The sequence below is a fragment of the Scyliorhinus torazame genome, chromosome 12, assembly GCF_047496885.1.
Source record: "Scyliorhinus torazame isolate Kashiwa2021f chromosome 12, sScyTor2.1, whole genome shotgun sequence".
Classification (NCBI taxonomy): Eukaryota; Metazoa; Chordata; class Chondrichthyes; order Carcharhiniformes; family Scyliorhinidae; genus Scyliorhinus; species Scyliorhinus torazame.
Window position 1 is genome coordinate 34342840 of NC_092718.1, and position 25212 is coordinate 34368051.

At 44.1% G+C, this 25212-nt stretch overlaps 1 protein-coding gene across 8 annotated transcripts in view; it reads right to left on the minus strand.

The window, feature by feature from the left end:
* atosa (atos homolog A) overlaps positions 1-25212 on the minus strand; it is a 194136-nt gene that overhangs the window by 37156 nt on the left and 131768 nt on the right. For 5 of the 8 annotated variants that reach the window (XM_072470665.1, XM_072470669.1, XM_072470664.1 and 2 more), the window contains 3 exons: positions 6096-6224; positions 1364-1443; positions 163-268 (listed from right to left, as the gene is read on the minus strand). In XM_072470665.1, the coding sequence (XP_072326766.1) occupies positions 163-268; positions 1364-1443; positions 6096-6224 (315 nt within the window). The remainder of the gene's footprint in view (positions 1-162; positions 269-1363; positions 1444-6095; positions 6225-25212) is intronic. The other 3 variants (XM_072470668.1, XM_072470667.1, XM_072470663.1) reach the window with 2 other exon arrangements.

Genomic DNA, 25212 nt, shown 5'->3' on the forward strand with positions numbered 1-25212 from the left:
CTGTAACTAGATATGAATAAATCTAAACATCTCTCTAAAAGTCATTCATATGAATCTCAAAAGCTAATGCACTCAAAAATATCTCCTTCAAATAAGCTAAACACTGGATCAATTGTTAGCCCATTTCTTTCTGCATGGCACACGCGCATTTCTGATTTGTACCTCAAAGTTTCCAAGCAGGCTAAGACTAGTTGCTGGTGGAGCACTGACACTCAGGAGTTGTTTCCCTTGGTCAGCATCATTCTCTGGTCTTAAGTACTGTCTCTGGCTATAAAGAAAAAGAAAATATAACATAAAAGCAAATACTCTTTGCTCTTCGGTAGATGGATTCAATACTAGAAGAAATCACATTGTCCTCTCTATGCATTAAATTATGCAAAACTGTTAAATATTAACCCTTAATTAGTTCAAATACATGTATTTCTGAATAGGTTTCAACAGTACCCTCCTTTCTCACTGACAACACAAGTTGCCATACAAATTAATCAAGACAACAGAACGTGCCTTCTGTATTCAGAACTGTTCTCGGATTCCCCCCATATCCAGCATTCAGTTCTTCCATTTCTGTACTCTTAACTTTTCATTTGAGGTGCCTATTGGTAACCAATACGGACTGCAACAACAAGCAGCTTTGACAAGCATACCCTTGCACACAAAAAGAAAATGCCACCATACATTAAATTTACAAAATGAGTATTGATTAAAAAGCACCACCAATTTGCCAGCAGATGGCAATCAACTATTTTGGCAGCTCTTTTATTAAGGAACAATATATAACATTAAAATTGTGGAACACCAAGTTTTCTCTATTACAGTCTTCGGAAGCTACATAAAATGTCTCATAGCATAGGGTATGCTATAGAGTAGGGAAAGGTCTGACATGGACTTGGGCACAAATAGATTAAATGTATCACAACAAGAAAAGTGGCATCGAGGTGCTCCAATTCAAATGAGTTAGAGTTACAGTAATAAGTCTCAAGAGGATTACTCCCACAGCACATAACACTCTCCGGATGAGTCATCCTAAAACTATCATTCTGATTAAAGCTTAACGTCAAAGTCTCTTGACCAAGAAATTGCAAGTCGCAATTTATTTTAGGGAATTTAAAGAAAGGAAATGGAGCAAAACAATCTCAGGTAAACCTGTGGGAATTGCTTAAAATCAGAAAACAGCCAAAGCCAATTTATGCGATCAGCATTTAACCTTAAATACAATGAACAATCCTCAAATGCAATTCATTAGAGTAAAGGAATGAATTGCTTATTAAATTTAGTATGCATCCTGTATCAAAAACACTTTCACTTGAATCCTGAAGAATGCCACTTTGTTTTTGTCAAACTGTAGAAAAAGACACAGAAATACCTTTTGCAAGGTACCCCTTTTAGTCTTTGCAATGAAGTGTCCAGGTCAAAGTATCCCGACTGTTTTTTTCTTGGTGGAACCTTGGTGTACAACAAGATAAATTCTATTAACAATAAATTACTCTGATTCACAGACTCTTTGACACTAAACCACAGCTATGATTGTAACATAGTCTGCAAAAGTATTTTAAAAGGAAATATCAGATAGATTATATTCTGGTTTCTAGTCCAGAAAGCTAAAAGAATTGGAACCTAATTGTTGCACACTTCATAAGCTTGTATTTATGCACCTCCTAACTCAACAACCAGAGTTTCAGTCTGTTCCTGTGGACAAGTGAATCCCCAGTTAATGCCCACCACCTGGGTACAATGAAATACATTGCTACACAATTAACATCAAGAAGTTACCTCAAGAATTTCAACCAAACATGAAACCTACCTGCTATACATTAATAATTAATATGAAGAGTGAAATTCTCAGTGCATTAGTTGCCATTTTTAGAAGTACATAGGAACAGGAAGAGGCCATTCAGCTCCTCAAACCTGTTCTGCCATTCAATTAGATCATGGACAATCTTTACTACAACTCTATTCACCCACCTTTGATCCTTATCCTTCAATACCCGTTACAAATTTATTAGTCTTCGGAAGCTACATAAAATGTCTCTTAGCATATGGTATGCTATAGGGCAGGGAAAGGTCTTGACATGTAGGTTTTAATTATTTCAATTGACCCAATATTCACAGCCAATCTAGATTTTCACTATTCTCAGCATGGAACATCTTTCCGGCTTAAATGGTCGTCCTCTTTGTTCTGGATTTCCCCACCAAAGCAAATAGATACTTCTCTGTATCGAACTTAACTAAACCCATTAATATCTTAATGCAGTTTGATTAGACCATCCCTTAACCCCCTAAGCTGAAGGCAATACAAACAAAGTTTATATAAATTGCCCTCAAAGGTTTCACCCTTTAAGCCTAACTATCATTCTGGCGAATCTTTCCAGAGGTTCCATGCGCAAAACTGAACTCCGTATGCTAGATTGGGTCTGACCAAGGTTCTGTGTGACTGAAGCTTCCTCATTTTTTGTATTCCAAACCACTTTCACCATTTTATTAATCATTTTGGTTACATTTTATTCCAGTGCAATAATTTCCAGTGATCTGTGCATCTGGACACTCAGATTCCTTTGCACTTCCACAGCACTTAGTCCCTCACAATCAACATATTCCCATTTGTCTTTCTCAGTTCCAAACTGGATGACCTCACGCTATGCCACATTTAACTTAATTTGCTATAGTTTTGATAAATGATGTTCCTATTTCTATTTACACAACTTTCTATAACACCCAACTAAACTTGGATGTACATTTATCTTTACCACTCTTTCTCCTAATATATTTCTAAAATCTTTGATGTTATCTTGGTTATCTGTTGCAAGTTTTTTTTCGCATTTATTTTTGCACATTTTACTACTTTCCTTGATAGTCATGTCAATCCTGCATCCTATAAAAGCTAATATCAGATTCAATCATGGTGGGATGCCTATTTATAATACGGCCTCATACAGTCAGGTTGTTAACTAATTCTTGTCAGTTAGGTCAGTATGATCTGTTCCCTTGTTAGTTCTAAAATGGTGTTTTGTAAAACTGTCCAAAATACATTCTAGAAATTCATCACCTTCACTTGGGCTGTTCTGCTTCCCTCAGTGAATGTAGAATTAAAACGCTCCCAACATAACTATAGAGTTTTTGTTGCATGCTTCCATGATGTCTGTCTGCCATGCCTACCCCCTGCCCCCCCCGACCCCAACTATGCAATAACTGTCAGGAGGTCTTTCCTGGGTGTAGATCAAGACCACTGATCCCACTGTGCCTGCCTGACTGATTGAAGATGCTGAATATCACGTAAAATGCATACAAAAATCTGTTTCTACTGCCAGGTGTCATAAGCACATTCACTGTGTGTGAGCAGCATTGTCTGCAGTGTCAATAATTCAGTACTGCAAGTGTTACCGCTGTAAAGACATTTCTTCATGTAATTTTGGAGCATGGAAATGAGGGCACCCTCCAATCGCATATGTAAAGGCCTGCCAAAAATTGTTCAAAACCTGCATTTATAGAATACATGGTGATTACTAGTTCGCACACGATATGTTAAATTTAACAAGCGACTGCTGTGATGAAGGACTTTCATGGGTGAATACATTTAGATATTTGCAGGAGCGCGACTTTGCAAAGATCATTCCAGAATTCTCTATGGTGCCGCCATCCACGTTGCTGGAGAGGGTTTTGTTAGTGGCAGGGACAGAGGAGGGAAGCACTTCGGGGATTTATGGGAGGTTTATAGCGGAGGGGGCAGTATCTTTGGAGGGGTTACGGTCAAATGGGAGAAGCTGGGATCCAAGCTGGAGGGAATGTGGAGTGAGATTCTGCGTAGGATGAACGCAATGTCATCATGTGCGAGGTTATGGCTGATACAGTTGAAGGTAGTGCACTCGGCCTATTTGACCAAATCCAAGATGAAGAGGCTATTTGCGGATGTGGAGGATGAGTGTGAGCGGTGTATCATAGAATTTACAGTGCAGGAGGCCACTCGGCCCATCGAGTCTGCACCGGCTCTTGGAAAGAGCACCCTACCCAAGGTCAATACCTCCACCCTATCCCCATAACCCAGTAACCCCACCCAACACTAAGGGCAAATTTGGACATTAAGGGCAATTTTCCATGGCCAATCCACCTAACCTGCACATCTTTGGACTGTGGGAGGAAACCGGAGCACCCGGAGGAAACCCACGCACACACGGGGAGGATGTGCAGACTCCGCACAGACAGTGACCCAAGCCGGAATCGAACCTGGGACCCTGGAGCTGTGAAGCAATTGTGCTATCCACAATGCTATCGTGCTGCCCCAATCACTTATTGTCACAAGTAGGCTTCAATGAAGTTACTGTGAAAAGCCCCTAGTCGCCACATTCCAGCACCTGTCCGGGAAGGCTGGTACGGGAATTGAACCGTGTTGCTGGCCTGCCTTGGTCGTCTTTAAAAGCCAGAGATTTAGCCCAGTGTGCTAAACCAGCCCCTGGGTGGCCTGGCTAACCATGTACACAAGTTCTGGTTGTGTCCCAAGCTAGTGGGGTTCTGAGTTTCCTTCTTTGGCACCATGTCGGCGATCCTACAAATTGAATTGAAGCCTTGTTCCCTTGGACCATATTTGGGTTTCGGACCTGCTGGAGCTGCAGATTGGGGCGGGGGCGGATGTTTTGGCCTTCGCCTCATTGATTGCTCAAAGGCTGATGGATTGGAGGTTAGCTTCACCCGGTATGGCATGGGAACCTTATGGAATTTCTGTACCTCGAGAAAGTTAAGTACACCGTGGTGGAAGCAATTGTACCGAAGACGGCAGCCATTTATTTTTAAAGAGCTGGCCGTTGTTATTTGTTCGGGAGGGTGGGGGTGCAGGCTGGTGGGATTTTGGTTTGGTTTTCTTTGGGCGGGGGGAGCGGGGTTTTGGGAGGAGTTGGTTATTACTTGTTGTTGTTATATATAAAATTGAAGAAGTTGAATAGAAATATTTTTTTAAAAATTTAACAAGCAAGGAAAGGAAGTCGCAACATTGCCATGTTTTCTAGCCAGACATCAAGTTGATGTCAAGTGAGTAATTTCCAGACTTTTAAGTTCAAATAAACTACGATGCCCATATTACTCACAAAAGTGCAGTCTTTGTAAGAGTTGGTAAAATGGCGAGGAGCAAACTTTGAAAAGGATTTCCACAACAAGAATGTTATATTTACTGCTAATATTTGGAATCTTTTGCTGCACATAGTCAATTTCTGATCAAATATGGGGTAACAGAATTGGCTTGAAGAATAAAATAGGCAATTTTATTTGACCAACATCTGACCAAGTCTGCTGAAAATTAATTGATAGCAATGGAATCCAGAATTTAAAATTTGCTTGTTTGGTTCAAATGATGCACTGAAATACGCACACTTCAAATAGCTGTTCCTGTAACTGTAGTATTAAAAGTCTTGTCACTACTTGGAAAAGAAGGTCTAAATATTTAAGCATTTTTTGCAACAAAGCAATTGAAAAATGTGCGTAATTTTCTAGAAAATTGGAAGAGGCCAGTTTTAATCACCATGTTTCATGGCAAATCTGGGACAGAATCTGTTTAACTTAATGCAATCAAGATGACTTACAAACAAAACTTTATAGGTTATTCATTATAGTACTTCAATTTTATCCCCATAACCCAGTAACCCCATCCAACAATAAGGGCAGCACGGTAGCATTGTGGATAGCACAATTGCTTCACAGCTCCAGGGTCCCAGGTTCAATTCCGGCTTGGGTCACTGTCTGTGCGGAGTCTGCACATCCTCCCCGTGTGTGCGTGGGTTTCCTCCGGGTGCTCCGGTTTCCTCCCACAGTCCAAAGATGTGCAGGTTAGGTGGATTTGCCATGATAAATTGCCCTTAGTGTCCAAAATTGCCCTTAGTGTTGGGTGGGGTTACTGGGTTATGGGGATAGGGTGGAGGTGTGGACCTTGGGTGGGGTGCTCTTTCCAGGAGCCGGTGCAGACCCAATGGGCCGAATGGCCTCCTTCTGCACTGTAAATTCTATGATAATCTATGAATTCTGCACTGTTAAAACATCCTATAGTCAGAAATTATAATTGCTACATTAAATGATTTCCAATCTGTTAAAAAGTAAAGTCAATATTATTAACTTACAGGACTTGAAAGTAAGGGTAATCCAGTACATGGATGAAAAACTTTTGTTGAAATCCCATCCAGCGAACGTCGATTTTGTTTCTTCCAAAAGCTACCCGAAGGTTTCAAAGGAGATTTTGAAAAATTCTTCTGTAGGAAAATGTCCACCATTACTGACTTATTTTACTAAAACAAATTGTATATATGTTTCAAGGGGATATTTAATGGGGTATTTCAAAATACACAGAATCAACACAATCAAACAAGCAAGAAAAGGTCCAAGGGACAGATATGCCATCTGTGGTTAACTAGAAAGGTTAAAGGCAGTAACAAACTTAAAGAAAAAGCATATAATTGTGCAAAGATAGGTGGAAGGTCAGAAGATTGTATAGAATATAAGGAACAGCAAAGGATGACTAAAAGATTAATAAGGGAAAAATTAGAGTAGGAGAGAAAGCTAGCCAGAAATAAAAATAGATAGCAAGAGTTTCTATAAATATTTTGAAAAGAAAATATCTAACAAAGTGAGCATTGGTCCTACAGAAGTTGAGTCTGAAGAATTAATAATGGAAAACAAGTAAATGACAGATGAATTGAACAAATATTTTGCATCAGTCTTCACTATACAGGATACAAGTAACAGGCGTGATCTATCGGCCTCACCGCGCTAGACGCGGGATGTGATGCGGCCGATAAATATCGTACTGACCTCATCACCCTTCACGAGATCGAATGAGATCGGTGTGATCTGGATCCTGCCCATTGAGGTCGGGATCCAAATCTGCATATTCAAGTGAGTAGTTAGTCTCAATGGAATACGTCTACACCGGTTCTATCCAGTGCCCAGGATCAAATGGCCTTGCCTCGGTTACCCCGAGCGTGTGCTGTTTCGCACTGGTTTCCACAAAGGTGGACCAGGCGTACCAGTATTTTGGGGAGGTGGGGGGAGTCAGTGGTACCCTGGCACCCCCAAAGCCACCCAAGCACAGCCAGCTTGGCACCTGCATGGCAAGCTGAGCTCGCTAGTGCAGGAAGTGAGGTCTAAGAGTGGCCTCGGCGGGGCTGAGGTCAAATTAAACAGAGTCCCATTTAATAACGGGGTTGTTCTTGGGGCTGCAAGCACCTGGAAACACCCGGCTAAACACATCTGACACCGGACTCTGTTTCATTGTTAAATGATGTTAAATCGCACCTAACATCTCAGAAGCTATAAATCAGAAAATGGAAGGAACTCAGGAAAAGTACAATAGAAATGGTACTGAGTTAATCGTTGGAATTGCGGGCTGATAAGTACCTAGAACATAGAACGATACAGCACAGAACAGGCCCTTCGGCCCACGATGTTGCACCTAGGTCCTGATGGATTTCATCACAGGGTCTTAAAAGAAATGGCTAATGAGATAGTTGATGCATTGGTGGGGAAGTTCCCATTAGATTGGAAGATAGCAAATGTAACTCCATTATTCAAAATAGGAGACAGAAAGCAGTAAACTACAGCTCACATCTGTGATTGGGAAAATGCTAGAAGTAATTATGGAAGAAGTTATAACAGGACACTTGGATAAGTTCAAGATCATCAGGTTTGAACTGGTTTAACCAACCTATTGGAGTTCTTTTGAGGAAGTAGCATGTATATGACATGGGTAGAAGATTGACTGGCTAACAGGAAGGCAGGAAAGTAACAAGTAGTGTGCCACAGATTTCAGTTTTATTAATTCAAGGGACGCTGGGCCAGAATCTATTGCCCTTGAACTGAATGGCTTGCTAGGTCATTTTAAAGGGCATTTAAGAGTGAACTAAATGGGTTTTTACAACAATCAACAACAGTTTCATGGTCATCATTAGACATTTTAATTTCAGACTTTTATTGAATTCAAATTTCATCATCTGCTGTGGTGGGACTCAAAATCCATGCCCCCAGAGCATTACACTCTGTCTCTGGATTACTAGTCCAGTGACAATACCACTGCTCCACCACCTCCCCGGGACCTCGGCTGTTTACAATTTATATAAATGACTTGGATGAAGTGATGGATAGTACGGTTGCAAAATTTACTGATGACACACGAAGTTAGATAGGAAACGAAGTTGTGAAGAGGACACAAGGATGCTACAAAACAAATATGGGTAGGTTAAGTGATTGGTTAAAGATCTGGTAAATAGAGCATAATGTGGAAAATGAGAAATTTTCCATTTTGGCAGGAAGAATAAAAGAGGCATATTATTTAAATAGTGAGAAATTACAGAGCTCAGATGCAGAGGGTTCTGGGTGTCTTAGTGCACAAATCACAAAAGGCTCGGACACAGGTTCAAAAAGTAATTATGGAAAGCTAATAGAATGTTCTAATTCATTGCAAGGGGAATTGAACACAAAAGGAAGGTTATACTTCAGTTATACAGAGCACTGGTGAGGGCACATCTGCAGTACTGTATAGAGTATCCTCTCCTTATTTTAGGAAGGATGTAAATACATTTGAAGCAGTTCAGAGAAGGTTTACCAGACTAATACCTCAATGAGCAGGTTGTCTTATGGGGAAAGGCTGGTCAGGCTAGGCTTGTTTCGCTAGAGTTTAGAAGATGACTTGAGTGAAACATATAAAGATTTGAGGGACTTTGGCAGGGTGGATGTGGAGGGAATGCTTTCTTTTGTGGGACAATTTAGGACTGTTTAAGAAGGAGAGGGCCGATTAAAACATAGATGAGGCAATTTTTTTTTCCCTGAGGGTTGTGATTCGTTGGATACGATTTTCTGCTCCCGTTTGTGCCAGACGTTGTGTAAAATGTTGCAAGATGCGCAAAGTTGCGTTTTACATTGGCAGACGTGTGTGGTTAAAAAAAATAAAGGTAACTTTAAGGGAGTTATATTTGGATTGGTAAACATTAGAAATAAGGTATAGTTCTTTGTTAATAAACAATTTTAATGAGGTATTTTTGGCATTACAAACAGCAACAATATAAAAAGTGTACAAAGAACAATAGACATAGTGCAATCACCGACTCCCATCCCGCCGAGACCCGCCTAATTGACCCCCTATTCTAACCCTAACCCCGCGCCCCCCCCCCCCCGCCCTCCCGCCGATTAATTCTCCGCGAAGAAGTCGATGAATGGTTGCCACCTCCGGGCGAACCCTAACAGTGACTCTCTCAAGGCGAACTCAATCTTCTCTAGGCCGAGAAAGCTCACCATGTCAGTCAGCCAGGTCTCCGACCTCGGGGGCTTTGAGTCCCTCCAGCCTAGCCGTATCCGTCTCCAGGCTACCAGGGAAGCAAGCAAAGGCCAGAACATCTGCCTCTTTCTCCTTCTGGATTCCCGGGTCTTCCGACTCCCTGAAAATAGCCACCTCTGGACTCATTGCCACCCTTGTTTTCAATACTCTGGACATGACGTCTGCAAACCCCTGCCCATATCCCCCAAGTTTTGGACATGCCCAGAACATGTGAACATGGTTCGCTGGTCCTCCCGCACATTTTACACACCTGTCCTCCACCCCAAAGAATCTACTCATCCGGGCCACTGTCATGTGGGCCCGGTGGACCACTTTAAATTGGATCAAGTTGAGCCTGGCGCATGTTGCGGTCGCGTTGACTCTGCTCAACGCGTCCGCCCATAAGCCATCCTCCATCTCACCACCAAGCTCCTCCTCCCACCTAGGCTTCAGCTCCTCGGTCTGCGTCTCCTCCGCCCCATGAGTTCTTTGTAGATGTCCGAGACGCTCCCCTCTCCCACCCATCCCCTAGACACTACCCTATCCTAGATACCCCTTAGTGGCAGAAGTGGGAAGGATGATACCTGCCTGCGCAGAAAGTCCCGCACCTGTAAATATCTAAATTCGTTCCCCCTTGCCAACCCAAACTTCTCCTCCAGCGCCCTCAAGCTAGGGAAGCTCCCCTCTAAAAACAAGTCCCCCATCTTCTCAATTTCTGCCCTTCGCCATATTCGGAACCCCCCATCCAAGCTCCCTGGGGCAAACCGGTGATTGTCACATATTGGGGACCAGACCGATGATTCCACTGCCCCAGCGTACCTTCTCTGCTGCCCCCAGATTCTCAGGGACGCCAACACTACAGGGTTGGTGGAATACCTTGCCGGCGGGAACGGCCCCAGACGAATGCCCCTACACGAAGCTGCCTCCATCCGCTCCCAAACCGACCCCGCCCCCACCACCCATTTCCTTATCATGGCTATGTTAGCCGCCCAGTAATAATTACTAAAATTCGGCAGCGCAAGCCCCCCCCTCCCCCCGATTCCGCTCGAGCATCACCTTCTTTCACTCGCGGGGACTTACCCGCCCACACAAAGCCCAGGATGATTTTATTAACCCTCTTAAAAAAGGACCACGGGATGAAATTTGGGAGACACTGAAATACGAACAGAAATCTCGGTAGGACCGTCATTTTGACCGTCTGCACTCACCTAGCTAACGACAGCGGGAGCACATCCCATCTCCGGAACTCGCCCCTCATCTGTTCAACCAACCGGGACAAGTTCAACTTGTGTAACCGGACCCAGTCGCGCGCCACTTGTATCCCCAAGTCCCTGAAACTGTCCCCTACCAACCTGAACGGCAGCTCCCTCAGCCGACCCTCCTGACCCCTCGCCTGGACTACAAACATCTCACTCTTTGTCATATTCAGTTTATACCCCGAACACCGGCCAAATTCCCCCAAAATGGCCATAATTTTGCCCATCCCTGCCCCTGGATCTGATATGTACAAGAGAAGGTCGTCCGCGTACAGCGAGGCTCTATGCTCCACACCCCCTCCCCCGCCCCCCCCGCGAACCAGCCCCTTTCAGCTCTCAGAGCAATTGCCAGCGGCTCTATAGCTAACGCAAACAACAGTGGGGAAAGGGAGCACCCCTGTCTTGTCCCCCGGTACAGTCTAAAATAGTCCGAGGTCATCCTATTCGTCCTTGCACTCGCCTCCGGGGCCTGGTACAACCGCCTGACCCAGTCGATAAAGCCCTTACCGAACCCAAATCGTCCCAGCACCTCCCACAGATAGCCAACTCCACCCGGTCGAACAGCTTTTCCACATCCATTGCCACAACTACCTCAACCTCCCTACTCTTCAGGGGCATCATGATCACATTGAGAAGCCTTCTTATATTGGCCACCAACTGCCTGCCCTTGACAAACCCGGTTTGACCCTCCATAATCACATCCGGCACACAATCTTCAATCCTGGAGGCCAAACTTTTGGCCAGCAACTTGGCATCCACATTAAGCAGGGAGATCGGCCTATACGACCAGCATAGCTCCGGGTTCTTGTCCCGCTTCAGTATCAACGAAATAGTGGCCTGCGACATCGTCGGGGGCAGCACCCCTCTGTCCCTTGCCTCATTGAAAACCTTGACCAACAACGTCCCTAAAATCCCAGAGAACATTTTATAGAACTCCACCGGGTACCCGTCCAGCTCCTGGGCTTTACCCGACTGCATTGCCTTCAAGCCCTCGATATTTTTTCGGCCCTAATCGGGGCCCCCAGCCCATCTACCAGCTCCTTACCCACCCTTGGGAAGATCACCTACCATTGGTAACAACACTAAAACTTTATCCACACTGACAAAACTACGAACTTTGGATTTCTTGTCCGCTACCCGTTTCATCACATTTTGTGCAACTTTCAAATGTTGTCTAGCCAATTCACCTACTCTATTTAATCGTTCCCGAAAATTTGACACGTAATCCAATAGTGTAATTTCCGATTTTTCACCCACCAAGTTTTCCTTAATCAATTTAAGTGGTCCTCTTACCTCATGACCAAAAATTTGTTCAAAAGGACTGAATTTGGTAGACTCATTAGGTGCATCCCTAATTGCAAACAATACGAATGGGATTCCTTTATCCCAATCCTCTGGATAATCTTGAGCAGACCCTCAACATTGTCTTTAATGTCTGATGCCACCTTTCTAACGCTCCCTGCGATTCTGGATGGTACGCAGTTGATTTAAATTGTTTTATTCCTAAGATATCCATAACGTCTTTGAATAACTTTGAAGTAAAATTTGATCCTTGATCCGATTGAACTTCTGTGGGTAGTCCATGTCTAGTAAAGAATTTAAGTAACACCTCCACAATCCTTTTAGCTGTAATATTACGTACTGGAATGGCCTCTGGAAACCTAGCAGACACATCCATTATAGTCAAAAGATATTGATTCCCACTTTTGGTTTTAGGAATCGGTCCTACACAATCAATTATGACCCTCGTAAAAGGTTCCTCAAATGCTGGAATGGGTATTAAGGGCGCTGGTTTTATCACTGCTTGAGGTTTCCCTATCACTTGACATGTGTGACATGATTGACAAAATTTAACTACATCTTTATGTAGTCCAGGCCAATAAAAATGTTTCTGGATTGTAGCTTGAGTTTTCCTTATTCCCAAATGACCTCCCACTGGTACCTCGTGTGCAACTCGCAACACCTCCTTTCCATACCCTACCGGCAATACTACTTGATGAACTTCTGCCCACTTTTCATCCGCCTGCATATGTACAGGTCTCCATTTTCTTATCAAGACATCACTTTTACGGTAATAACACTCTGGTATATTCTCAGATTCCTCTTCCGTTTATGCTTTCGGATATATCCATTTTATTTCTACATCTTTCTGTTGTAACTCTGCCAATTTTCCTGAGCTAAAAATATCTGCCTCATCCTCCACCTGTTCTTGTTCAACCATCTGATCAAAAATCGTTTCTGATAATTGCACTTCAACTTCACTCTTTGATTTATTTCTCTTCGTCTTAACCTGTGACTTTGCAACCTTGTTACTACACAATCCGGAAAAATTCCAGGATATTCGTCCTTCAACCTTTCAGTTGACTGATTTTCCACTGGCTTGTCAACCACAGTAGGCATCACTCCCACCTGCGATCCAGTTATATCATTACCCAAGACAAACTGCATTCTTGGACAAGATAGTTCCTCTATTACTCCTTCTACCACTTCACCACTCTTCACTGGACTTTCCAACCTTACCTTATATAATGGAACGCTACTCCTCTCACCCTCAATTCCACATATCACCACCTTTTCTGGCAACATTCTTACCAAACTACATAATTCCTCATCTCTTATCATTAAAGATTGACTAGCCCCTGTATCTCTTAAAACTGTGACTTCTTTACCTGCTCCTCCTGATACACGAGTAAACTTTACCCACACAAGTAAATTCTTTAAAGACATCTGGCACCTTCTTAGCAATTACTTCTTGAACAGGCTGTCCAATTGTTTGCACCTGCTTCGTTTCCCTTGGGCGTTCCTTTACCACTCTAACAAATCCCACTGTCTTATCCTGTTTTATCAACACTGTGTCTTTACATGGCCTAGTTTATTACAGTGAAGACATTTGAAACTTTTCATTTCTTTTCCACCCTCCTGGATTTCTTTTTTAATCTGAGGTACACTCTCTTTATTGTCTCCCATCAGATTACCTTTACCACTTGAGTATTTCTCATGTCCCCAGTTCCTATCCCTCACCGGCTGAAACTGATGTCGGAAACCAATCTTTGATTTATGAACTAATTCATAATCATCTGCCATTTCTGCTGCTAATCTTGCAGTTTTAACCCTCTGTTCTTCCACATGAGTTCTCACTACATCAGGAATTGAATTTTTAAATTCCTCCAAAAGTATAATTTCTCTGAGAGCTTCATACGTTTGGTCTATTTTCAAAGCCCTTATCCACCTATCAAAATTACTCTGTTTGAGCGTTTCAAACTCCATGTATGTTTGACCAAATTCTTTCCTTAAATTTCTAAACCTTTGTCTGTAAGCTTCAGGCACTAGCTCATATGCACTTACGATGGATTTCCTCACCGCATCATACGTTCCAGATACCTCCTTCGGTAGTGATGCAAACACTTCACTAGCTCTACCTCCCAGCTTTGTTTGAATCAGTAACACCCACATGTCCTGTGGCCATTTCATTTGTTTAGCTACCTTCTCAAATGAAATGAAAAAGGCTTCCACTTCCTTCTCGTCAAACCTTGGTAATGCTTGGACATATTTAAATAGATTCCCACCAAGCCTTCGACTATGACGCTCTTTCTCACTATCCTCATCACTATCATCCAACTGTACGTTTCCCTTTACGTCTGTCAATTTTAACTGACTTTCATGTTTCATGGCCATTTTCTGAAGTTCAAACTCCCTCTCTTTATCTTTTTCCCTGATCTGTATCTCCCTTTCTTTTTCTTTTTGTTCTGCTAGGGCTATTCTTTCTTTTCTCCTTTCTTCTCTCTCCTTTTCTTTTTCCTCTCTCTCTCTTTCTCTTTCTTTTTCCGCTCTCTCTTTTGTATTCAAGCCGCTTTAATTCTTTCTCATGTTCCATTTGTTCAATTTGCAACTGAATTTTTGCCATTTCCAATGAGGCAAACGGTATCTCAGGTAACTTTAAATGCTTAACCACCGCCATAATGACCTCATCTTTTCGCATTTTGTCAGGTAATGTTAACTGCAGTGTTCTTGCCAAATCTAACAGTCTGCTTTTCGTCTCTGTCCGTAAGGTACTACATGTGTCATTCTCTACCCCAAAAAACTTCTGAGCCTCTGAAAGAGCCATTGTCCACAACACACTCCCCACTTAAACTAAAATACCACACTGGAAAAGCAACAATCCTTCACTGTCTTTAAGTTCACAAAAGCCAATCCAATAGACAGACTTTTATCCCCCTCGATCCCCCAATTGTTATGGGAGAGGGGTGTTCTGAACCCCAAAATGTATCATGGAGTTCAACCAACCTCCCCCTTTAATACTATTGTTGCTTTTCCGAGCACACGGCTTGTTCCCTAGGTGTGGGATTACAATTATGGACACGTGGGTTTTTAAACACAAAACAATGTTTATTCCATGAACTCAGCTTAACCTCTTAAATAAACATTGGATCTCTTAACACTCCTTACTTCAAAGATAACCCCGAAAATATTACAACACTAAATAATCCTTCAGTTATTCCTTTCAACATCCATGAGACTTAACACCTTTAAACAGAAACACATCAGGTTAAAGACTTTACTATTATGAGTTTAAATCATAATAGTAAAGTCACCCAAATGATCCAGAGATAGTCTTTCATGGCAGAGATCACAGCAGATCCAGCTCACTGCAAACACAGACACACATCCAAGCTCCTTTCAAACTGAAACTCAACTGCAGAATGGCTGATCTAAAACCAAGCTCCACCCACACTCTGACATCACTGCATTTCTTAAAGGTACATTGCTTAACATTTATGTCTTAAAGGCACTCTCACATGACACTTTGGTATAGCTAATGATAAGCTCCAGGAAAGGTTGTTGTGGGAAGATGATTTAGTGCTGGAACAGGCAGTAAAGATTTGCCAGGCAAGCGAGGTAGCTGCACAGCGAATCGGCACACTCTGCTCAAAGGATTTTGCCGCCAACACAGAAGAAGAAGCCAGCACCATTCGTGCTGTGACGCATGTCATGAAGAAACGCGGTCTCAGTGTGTGCGGCCATTTTAAACGGGCGATAGGAGCTGCCGCCGCCATCTTGTGCCAAAAATGTGGCACTTGACATGCCCCACAGCAATGTCCGGTCTTTGGAAAAGTCTGTTCCAAGTGTGGCCATATTGGGCATTTTGCAAAACAATGTTTTGCGTGTCCTACAATGAACATTGAATGCAGATGATGAAATAAATACCGAAGAACAGTTTTTCATCGATCTCATCACGGCAAGGGACCAGAAAAGTCCGAACAAGAATGGTGAAAACAACATTTTAAGGATGACTGATGCTTGTAAGAAGTCTCCGGAGACCATTAAAACTAGATTGAAATCGATGGTGGTACTGAATAATTCTCTATTACGACGTGACTTTGATCCGAAAACAAAAGCCAACCTCGTCAGTCAGTCTGCTTTGCAAAAGCTGAACGTGCAGTGGAAAGTCGCTGATCGGCCAGGGCTACTGGTGGTCTTCGGAACAAGAACAATGGAGACCTTCGGCACATGTGAACTTATGCTCTCCGTGGCAGACATGAGGTACACATTACTGTTTCATATTGTAGACATGGATGCTGACTCTATTCTAGGAGCAGATTCATGTGAATCTCTGGATTTAGTCGAGTGATTAAAGAAGATGGCTGGCCAACTGACTACTACCGATCCTCACAAGATAATAGAGAGTGCACGGTTTATGAGGATTTGGAGGAAATCGAGGTGGAGGATGCCAAATCAGACGAGGCGACGGAATGGCCAGCAAGCATTCCGCAATTCTGGTTTACAGTCTTCAAGAATGTGCATAGGCTCAGTGGCAGGATATAGAAACATGACTAACCCGAAATAAAGCATCTGCAAGATGTGAATGTTAAATGGACAGAGCATGAGAAGCCATGGAGCTTCGCTCTGGAATTGAAGTTTGAGTCAAATGAGTATTTCACAAATGAGGTTATCACGAAAGTATATCAGTTGGATTTGCGGCCGCTTATATCATTCTTTGATGAAACGAAAATCACAGGGTGCACAGGCTGTAAGACTGACTGGGACGTAGGGCAAAAATGTAAAGTTGAAAACAATTCAAACGAAACCGAAGCACAAAGGTCAAAGCACTACCAGAACAGTTATGAAAACTATGCCAATTGAATTGTTCTTTAATTTCTTCAGTCCTCCTGAAATTCCAGTGTGGAATGTTAAGCCAACGTTTAGCAGCCAAACTCAAAGGCCGACTATGAACTTGGTAGCCTACTGCGTGAACACATAATTCCATGTGCAATGTTGTATTTCACACGAGAAATCATTGCAGATGATGCTGAATCCGATGAGGACTACTATGAATGTCTGCTCAAAGATTTTTTTTAATTTTTTTTTTGCAAGAACTTTATTCTCATTTTATAAAAAAGTTCAGTGTACAAACTCCAGAAGCAGGTGATTGCTATTAGAGATAAAGTTGCTGCTGTAGTGTCGGGTTTGTCAAGGTTATAAATTAACCTTTGCAGCAATGTCCATGCAATCCCAGTTGGCAAATTCCAAATGCTGTTGAAGTTCCCATGAGTGCCAGAAGAGCCAGTGAACCAAACGCACCATATACTCTATTCTTAGGTTCTCCAGTGTAATAACCATGTGCGTAAACAAGTCTTCCAATTATCCAAATTCCTCCAAGTGCACTGACCAGTCGTGGGTACTGCATTCCACCGATTGACAAAAAGAGGAATGGTGCATATGTTTCCAGCGTATTTTGGTGTGCACGCTGGATACAGTTGAACAAGTGGCCTGTCTCAGGATCGTCACTGTACATCGCAGGGTACTCCACTTTGTACTTCTTGCGTGCTGCTCCAACTTTGAAAGCAAGGTAAGAGACCATGATAAAGCTGGCTGTGCCAGTCAGCACCACAGCCCCATACTCTTTAGAAAGTACCCCCACCATCTTTCAAACTCCGAGCACCGCAGATTTTCCTTTCCTTATCCTCTTCTTCCTTGTCCGACTTTACACTCGCAATGATCAGTCCTGCTCAAAGATTTTGACGTTCATGCAGAAAGTGATGACATGAAGGCGAGACAGATGAAGACCAGTACAAACTACTTGTAGATCTTTTTTCCAGCAGCACAGGCGAGTTCAATGAAAAGGCTCTACTCCGATGGTCTGGAAGAAATGACAAAGTGGTCACGGGGGACGCCCAGACCGTGCTGGACACTGAGAAGAGCGGGTGCTTGGAGATGACACACTCAAAACATGAAGCTGCTGATACCACGGAGGATCAACCACTGACGGAGCCAGACACTGAAGAAATCATCCCAACATTGGAGAAACTGGCCCCAGAGCTATGTGGTGACTTGTTCCAGGTCTTCGAAACGATTCCTGCAATTCATTCCCAAATCATCGAGAACACTGGGATGAATGGGAAGACATCGATGACAACTGCGATGACAGCAACTCGGATGTTGCAATAGTTGGCACCAAGACTGACCCTGACAGGAAGAGCTGATGGTAATCTCAATATGCAACTCAACAGATCACTCACACATAATCTTATTAAATGGTGGAGCAGGTTGGAGGGCTCAAACGGCCTACTCATGCTCTTTGTTCGTATTAGGTTGCCTGAACTACATAGAAAGCAGTGGCTGTTCGATATTTCTTGAGGCTCTGAATTATGGTAAAGAACTCAATTTAAAAAAAATATTTCCTTTAAGTGTGAAAGATTTTGATGGTGGGATTTTTCTTTTAATTCATTTTTATGGGACGTGGGATTTGCTGGCTAGGCCAGCATTTGTTGTCCATCTTTAATTGCCCCCGAGAAGGTGGTGGTGACCTGCCTACTTGAACCACTGCAGTCCATGTAGTGCAGGTACACCTACTGTGCTATTAGGGAGGGAGTTCCAAGATTTTGACTGCGACAGTGAAGGAACGGCGATATATTTCCAAGTCAGGATGTGAGTGACTTGGATGGGGAACCTCCAGGTGGTGGGCTGCCTTGTCCTTCTAGATGGTAGTGGTTGTGGGTTAGGAAGGTACTGCCTAAAGAAACTTTGGGAGTTCCTGCAGTGCATCTTTTAGGTGGTACACACTGCTGCTACTGTGCGTTGGTGATGGAGGGTTTGAAGGTTTGTGGAAGGGGTAGCAATCAAATTGGCTGCTTTGTCCTGGATGGTGTTGAGCTTCTTGAGTGTTGTTGGAGCTGCACTCATCCAAGCAAGTGGAGAGTGTTCCATCACACTCCTGACTTGTGCCTTGTAGATAGATGGTGGACAGGCTTTGGGGAATCAGGAGGTGAGTTACTTGCTGCAGGATTCCTAGCTTCTGACCTGCTCTTCCAGCCACACTATTAAAATAGCTAGTCCAGTTCAGTTTCTCGTCAATGGTAATGCCTAGGATGTTGAAAGTGGGGGATTCAGTGCAATTAAGCCAGTGAATGTCATGGGGTGATGGTTTGATTCTCTCCTATTGGAGATGGTTATTGCCTGGCACTTGTGTGGCATAAATGTTACTTCTCACTTGTCATCCCAAGCCTGGATATTGTCCCGATCTTCCTGCTTTCGCACGTGGACTGCTTCAGTGTCCGAGTTGTCGTGAATGATGCTGAGCATTGTGAAATCAACAGCGAAAATCCCCACATCTGACCTTATGTTGAAAGGAAGGTCATTGATAAAGCAAGATGGTTGGGCCTACCCTGAAGAGCTCCTGCAGTGAAGTCCTGGGGCGGAGATGACTGACATTCAACAACCACAACCATCTTCCTTTGTGACAGGTATAACTCCAACCAGTGGATTCTACCGCATTCCCACTGACTCCAGTTTTGCTAGAGCTCTTTGACAACACACTCGATCAAATGCTGCCTTAATGTCAAGGGCCGTCACTCTCACTGCATCTCTGGAGTTTAGCTCTGTTTGAATCAAGGCTAGAATGAGGTCGGGAGCTGAGTGACCCTAGCAGAACCAACACTGAGCATCAGTGAGCAGGTTATTACGAAGTAAGTACCGTTTGATAGCACTGTTGATGACCCCTTCCATCGCTTTACTGATAATTGAGAGCAGGCTGATTGAGCGGTAACTGGCGGCATGGTAGCAAAGTGGTTAGCACTGTTGCTTCACAGCACCAGGGTCCCAGGTTCAATTCCCGCTTGGGTCACGGCCTGTGTGGAGCCTGCACGTTCTCCCTGTGTCTGCGTAGGTTTCCTCCGGGTGCTCCGCTTTCCTCCCACAAGTCCTGAAAGACGTGCTGTTAGGTAATTTGGACATTCTGAATTCTCCCTCTGTGTACCCGAACAGGCACCAGAATGTGGCAACTAGGGGCTTTTCACAGTAAGTTCATTGCAGTGTTAATGTAAGCATACTTGTGACAATAAAATTATAAGATAAGACAGCTTGGCTAGGGGCATGCCAAATTCTGGAGCAGAAGTCTTCAGTACTATTGCCAGAATATTGAGAATATTGCCAGGGTCCAAAGCCATTCAGCCGTTTCTTGATATCACATGCAATCAAATTGGCTGAAGAGTGACATCTGTAAAGCTTTGTCTCTGGAGGAGACAAAGATGGATCATTCACTTGGCACTGCTGGCTGAAGATTATTGCAAATGTTTCAGCCTGGTCTTTTGCATCACATGCTGGGCTCCTCCATCATTGAGGATAGGGATATTTGTGGAGCCTCTTCCTCCAGTGAGTTGTTTAATTGTCCACCACCACTCATGGCTGGATGTGGCAGGACTGCAGAGCTTGGATCTGATCGCTGGTTGTGGAACTATTTCGCTCCATCACGAGCTGCTTATGCTGTTTGACAGTAAACTTGTGTGGTAGCTTCACCAGGTTGACATCTCATTTTTCGGTATGCCTGATGTTGCTCCTGGCATGCCCTCATGCACTCGTAATTGAACCAGGGTTGATCCCCTGACTTGGTGATAATGGTAGAGTGGAGGATATGCCAAGCCATGAGCTTACAGATTGTGGCCGAGTACAATTCTGCTGTTAATGGCCCACAGCATCTCATGAATGTCCAGTGTCAGGTTGCTAGATTTGTTCTGAATCTATCCCATTTAGCACCGTGGCAGTGCCACAGGGCAGCACGATGGCACAGCTTTTAGCACTGTTGCCTCATGGCACCAGAGATCCGGATTTGATTCCGACCTTGGGCGGCTGTCTGTGTGGAGTTTACACGTTCTCCAAGTGTCTGCGGGTATCTTCCAGGTGCTTTGGTTTCCTCCCACGTCCAAAGATTTGCAGGTTAGGTGGATTGGCCGTGCTAAATTCTATGAACACGATGGAGGGTATCCTGAATGTGAAGATAGGATTTTGTCTCCACAGGACTGTGCAGTGGTCACTCCTACCGATACTGTCACGGACTGGTGCATCTGCGGCAGCAGGTGAGGTAGAGGTCTAGTCTGTTTTTCCCTCTTGTTGATTCCCTCACCACATGTCTCAGACCAGTCCAGCAGTCATGTCCTTTAGGGCTCGGTGAGCTTAGTCAATAGTGGTGCTACTGAGGCACTCCTGGTGATGGACACTGAAGTCCTCCATCCAGAGAACATTCAGTGACCATGCCACCCTCAGTGCTTCCTCCAGATGGTGTTTAACATGGACGAGTACTGATTCATCAGCTGATGGTGGATGGTACGTGGTCATCAGTATGTTTGATCTGAAGCTATGAAGCTTCATCGGGTCCAGAGTTGATGTTGAGGGCTCCCAGAGCAACTACTTCCTGACTATATACCTCTGTGCCATCACCTCTGTTGGGTATGTTCTGTCCCACCTACAGGGATGGTGATTGTAGCGTCCGGGATGTTATCTGTAAGGCAGTCATTTTTTAAACTCAAGGTTGCGACCCGCGGGCAAGTCACAGAATGTTCTTCTCGCTGTTCCTGCAGTGGTCCCAGGAGGCGCACCGACAGCCGTATCGACATTTACATGGAGAATTGCAGTCGTTGCCGCCTTTTAAATGCACATTCATATTCAGCTGCTTGTGGGATAATCCGCCCTGAAGCGGCAGCAGAGAGTAGGCCACGTGAATTGACGAGAAGCACCATCCAGGGTTGTGCTTTTGGCGTCAAAGCAGGGAGCAGTGATTCTTTATTTTGCAGCTGCTGGCAAGCAAGGCAAGTGAACGGTGAAGATCAATGTTTTTTTTAATAAGTAAGAGACGGCCAGAGAACTCAGCTAGGCACTTTAGCTATCTGACAGGATCTCACAACAGAATCTGCTCAGGAGAGTCCAGGGCAGGAAGAACAGTGGTAGTGTTAAGAGTTCCAGAGCCTCTGGATGACGGCCCTGAAAAAAACTTGGAACAAAGAAGTATAAAAACGATTTCCTGAGGTCTGGCTTTATTGTGACAATGCAAATAAGGAGGTAAAGCCCTTGTGTGTCATATGCAGGGAAGTACTGGCAAATGAGAGAAGTTTTAGAATTTGAAAGAGAAATGGTGGGTGAAAAATTCCTTTTCAGGCTGCGACCCCAGAGTCTGTTATTAACTTACAGTTGACTCCAATTTAAAAGACTATGCTGCTGCAGCTTACCTGTTAAAAATTAGAAATGTGCCAAAAGCCCATGAGACTGTCAGCATTCAGGTGTAGCATCTCCCAGAAGTATCCAGTGCTGAGCAAAATATGCATTTCATTACTATTGCCCTTCACGCTGACCTGCATGCGAGGTTGGATTTTCCATTTTCATAAAGATGAAGATGGCACAACGGAACTGGCTGAGGTCTGCACCTGATGTGCGCACTGCCCTCTGCTCCTTTGAAATGGATTGAAGTGAGATCGTGAGGAGAAGGCAGACTCCCCTTTCGCATGAAAGGTAAGTAAACAAGGCATGTGTGCCGAAGGTCGGCCGGTGTGAGTTCCGAAGGTTGGCTGGCTGTGGATCCCGGGACAAAAAGTTTGAAAAACACTGCTGTATGGTATGATTATTTCAGGGTGTTGCTTGACTGGTATGTGAGGCAGCTCTCCCAGATGTTTGCAAGGAGGCCTTTGCAGACTCGACAGGGCTGGGCTGGCTGTTGTTGTTTTCAGTGCCCAGGTCGATGCTGGGCGGTTCTTTCCTTTTCGACTTTGTAGCGGTTTTTAGTGCAACTGAGTGGTTTTCTAGGCCATTTAACTCAGCCACATTGCTGTGGTCTGGAGTCACATGTAGGCCAGACCAGGTGAGGATGGCAGATTTCCTTCCCTAAAGGACATTAGTGAACCAGCTGGGTTTGTTTACAACAATCGGCAATCATTAGACTTTTTAATTCTAGATATTTATTGGATTCAATGTCCACCATTTGCTGTAATGGGATTAAACCCAGGTTTATGGTTCACCAGTCCAGTGACAATGTCACTATGCCACCTCCTCTCCCTAACTGATTAATATGCAATTATTCTCTGTTTGAATCCATCCCTGAACGATAGGATGGCAGTTTCCTCTTTCTGCTGGCTGTAATGGGACTCAATGGCATGAGGGCATAGAACAAAAACAATCCACTATCGCAATCTCAGTGCCAAGAGTGATTGGTGTCAGAAGCAGATGATTCATGATGGAGTAGCAGAGGACTTTTTTTATTGGACAGAAGGAATTATAACTCTCCCCAAAATGGTAGGTTTGGGTCTGGATGGGATGTAAAAATGTTACAAATCTCAACTGACGGCAGCATGGTGGCGCAGAGGGTTAGCCCTGGTGCCTCACGGCGCCGAGGTCCCAGGCTCGATCCCGGCTCTGGGTCACTGTCTGTGTAGAGTTTGCACATTCTCCCAGTGTTTGCGTGGGTTTCGAACCCATAAGCCAAATGATGTGCAGGCTAGGTGGATTGGCCACTCGAAATTGCCCCTCATTTGGAAAAAATGAATTGGGTACGCCAAATTTAAAAAAAAACAAATCTCAACTGACCCACTTCATTTTAACCAAGGCAGAGTGGGGGGGGGGGGGGGGGGGGGGGGGGGGGGAAAGAGAGAGAGAGAGAGAGAGAGAGAGAGAGGGGGGGGGGGGGGGAAAGACCATAAGACATAGGAACGGAAGTAAGGCCATTTGGCTATTCGAGTCCACTCCACCATTCAATTATGGCTGATTTCAACTCCATTTACCCGCTCTCTCCATAGCCCTTAATTCCTCGAGAAATCAAGAATTTATCAACTTCTGTCTTAAATACACTCAATGTCCCGGCCTCCACCGCCCTCTGTGGCAATGAATTCCACAGACCCACCACTCTCTGGCTGAAGAAATTTCTCCTCATCTCTGTTCTAAAGTGACTCCCTTTTATTCTAAGGCTGTGCCCCCGGGGGGTCCTAGTCTCCCCTGCTAATGGAAACAACTTCCCTACGTCCACCCTATCTAAGCCATTCATTATCTTGTAAGTTTCTATTAGTTCTCCCCTCAACCTCCTAAACTCCAATGAATATAATCCCAGGATCCTCAGACGTTCATCGTATGTTAGGCCTACCATTCCTGGGATCATCCGTGTGAATCTCCGCTGGACCCGCTCCAGTGCCAGTATGTCCTTCCTGAGGTGTGGGGCCCAAAATTGCTCACAGTATTCTAAATGGGGCCTAACTAATGCTTTATAAAGCTTCAGAAGTACATCCCTGCTTTTATATTCCAAGCCTCTTGAGATGAATGACAACATTGCATTTGCTTTCTTAATTACGGACTCAACCTGCAAGTTTACCTTTAGAGAATCCTGGACTAGGACTCCCAAGTCCCTTTGCACTTCAGCATTATGAATTTTGTCACCGTTTAGAAAATAGTCCATGCCTCTATTCTTTTTTCCAAAGTGCAAGACCTCGCACTTGCCCACGTTGAATTTCATCAGCCATTTCTTGGACCACTCTCCTAAACTGTCTAAATCTTTCTGCAGCCTCCCCACCTCCTCAATACTACCTGCCCCTCCACCTATCTTTGTATCATCGGCAAACTTAGCCAGAATGCCCCCAGTCCAGTCATCTAGATCGTTAATATATAAAGAGAACAGCTGTGGCCCCAACACTGAACCCTCCGGGACACCACTCGTCACCAGTTGCCATTACGAAAAAGAACCTTTTATCCCAACTCTCTGCCTTCTGCCTGACAGCCAATCGTCAATCCATGTTAGTACCTTGCCTCGAATACCATGGGCCCTTATTTTACTCAGCAGTCTCCCGTGAGGCACCTTATCAAAAGCCTTTTGGAAGTCAAGATAGATAACATCCATTGGCTCTCCTTGGTCTAACCTATTTGTTATCTCTTCAAAGAACTCTAACAGGTTTGTCAGGCACGACCTCCCCTTACTGACTATCCATGCTGACTTGTCCTAATTGGACCCTGCACTTCCAAGAATTTAGAAATGTCATCCATAACAGGATGGAGAGAGGGTGTGGGTGACTCACTTAAATATAATGAGGCTGTGTATTGTGCATGGGTGACACAGTGGTTAGCACTGCTGTCTCACAGCGTCAGGGACGAGGGTTCGATTCCAACCTCGGATGACTGCGTAGAGTTTGCACATTCTTCCCGTGTCTGCGTGGGTTTCCTCCGGATGCTCCGATTTCCTCCCACACTCCAAAGATGTGCAGGTTAGGTGGATTGACCATACTAAATTGTCCCTTAGGGTGGGGTTGCAGGAATAGGACGGGGTATTGGGCAAGGTAGCATGGTTTTTCAAAGGGTCGGTGCAGACTTGATGGCCTTCCACACTGCAGGAATTCTATTCTTCAATCTCCATTTTAAATTTCACCCTGGCTAGCTAGG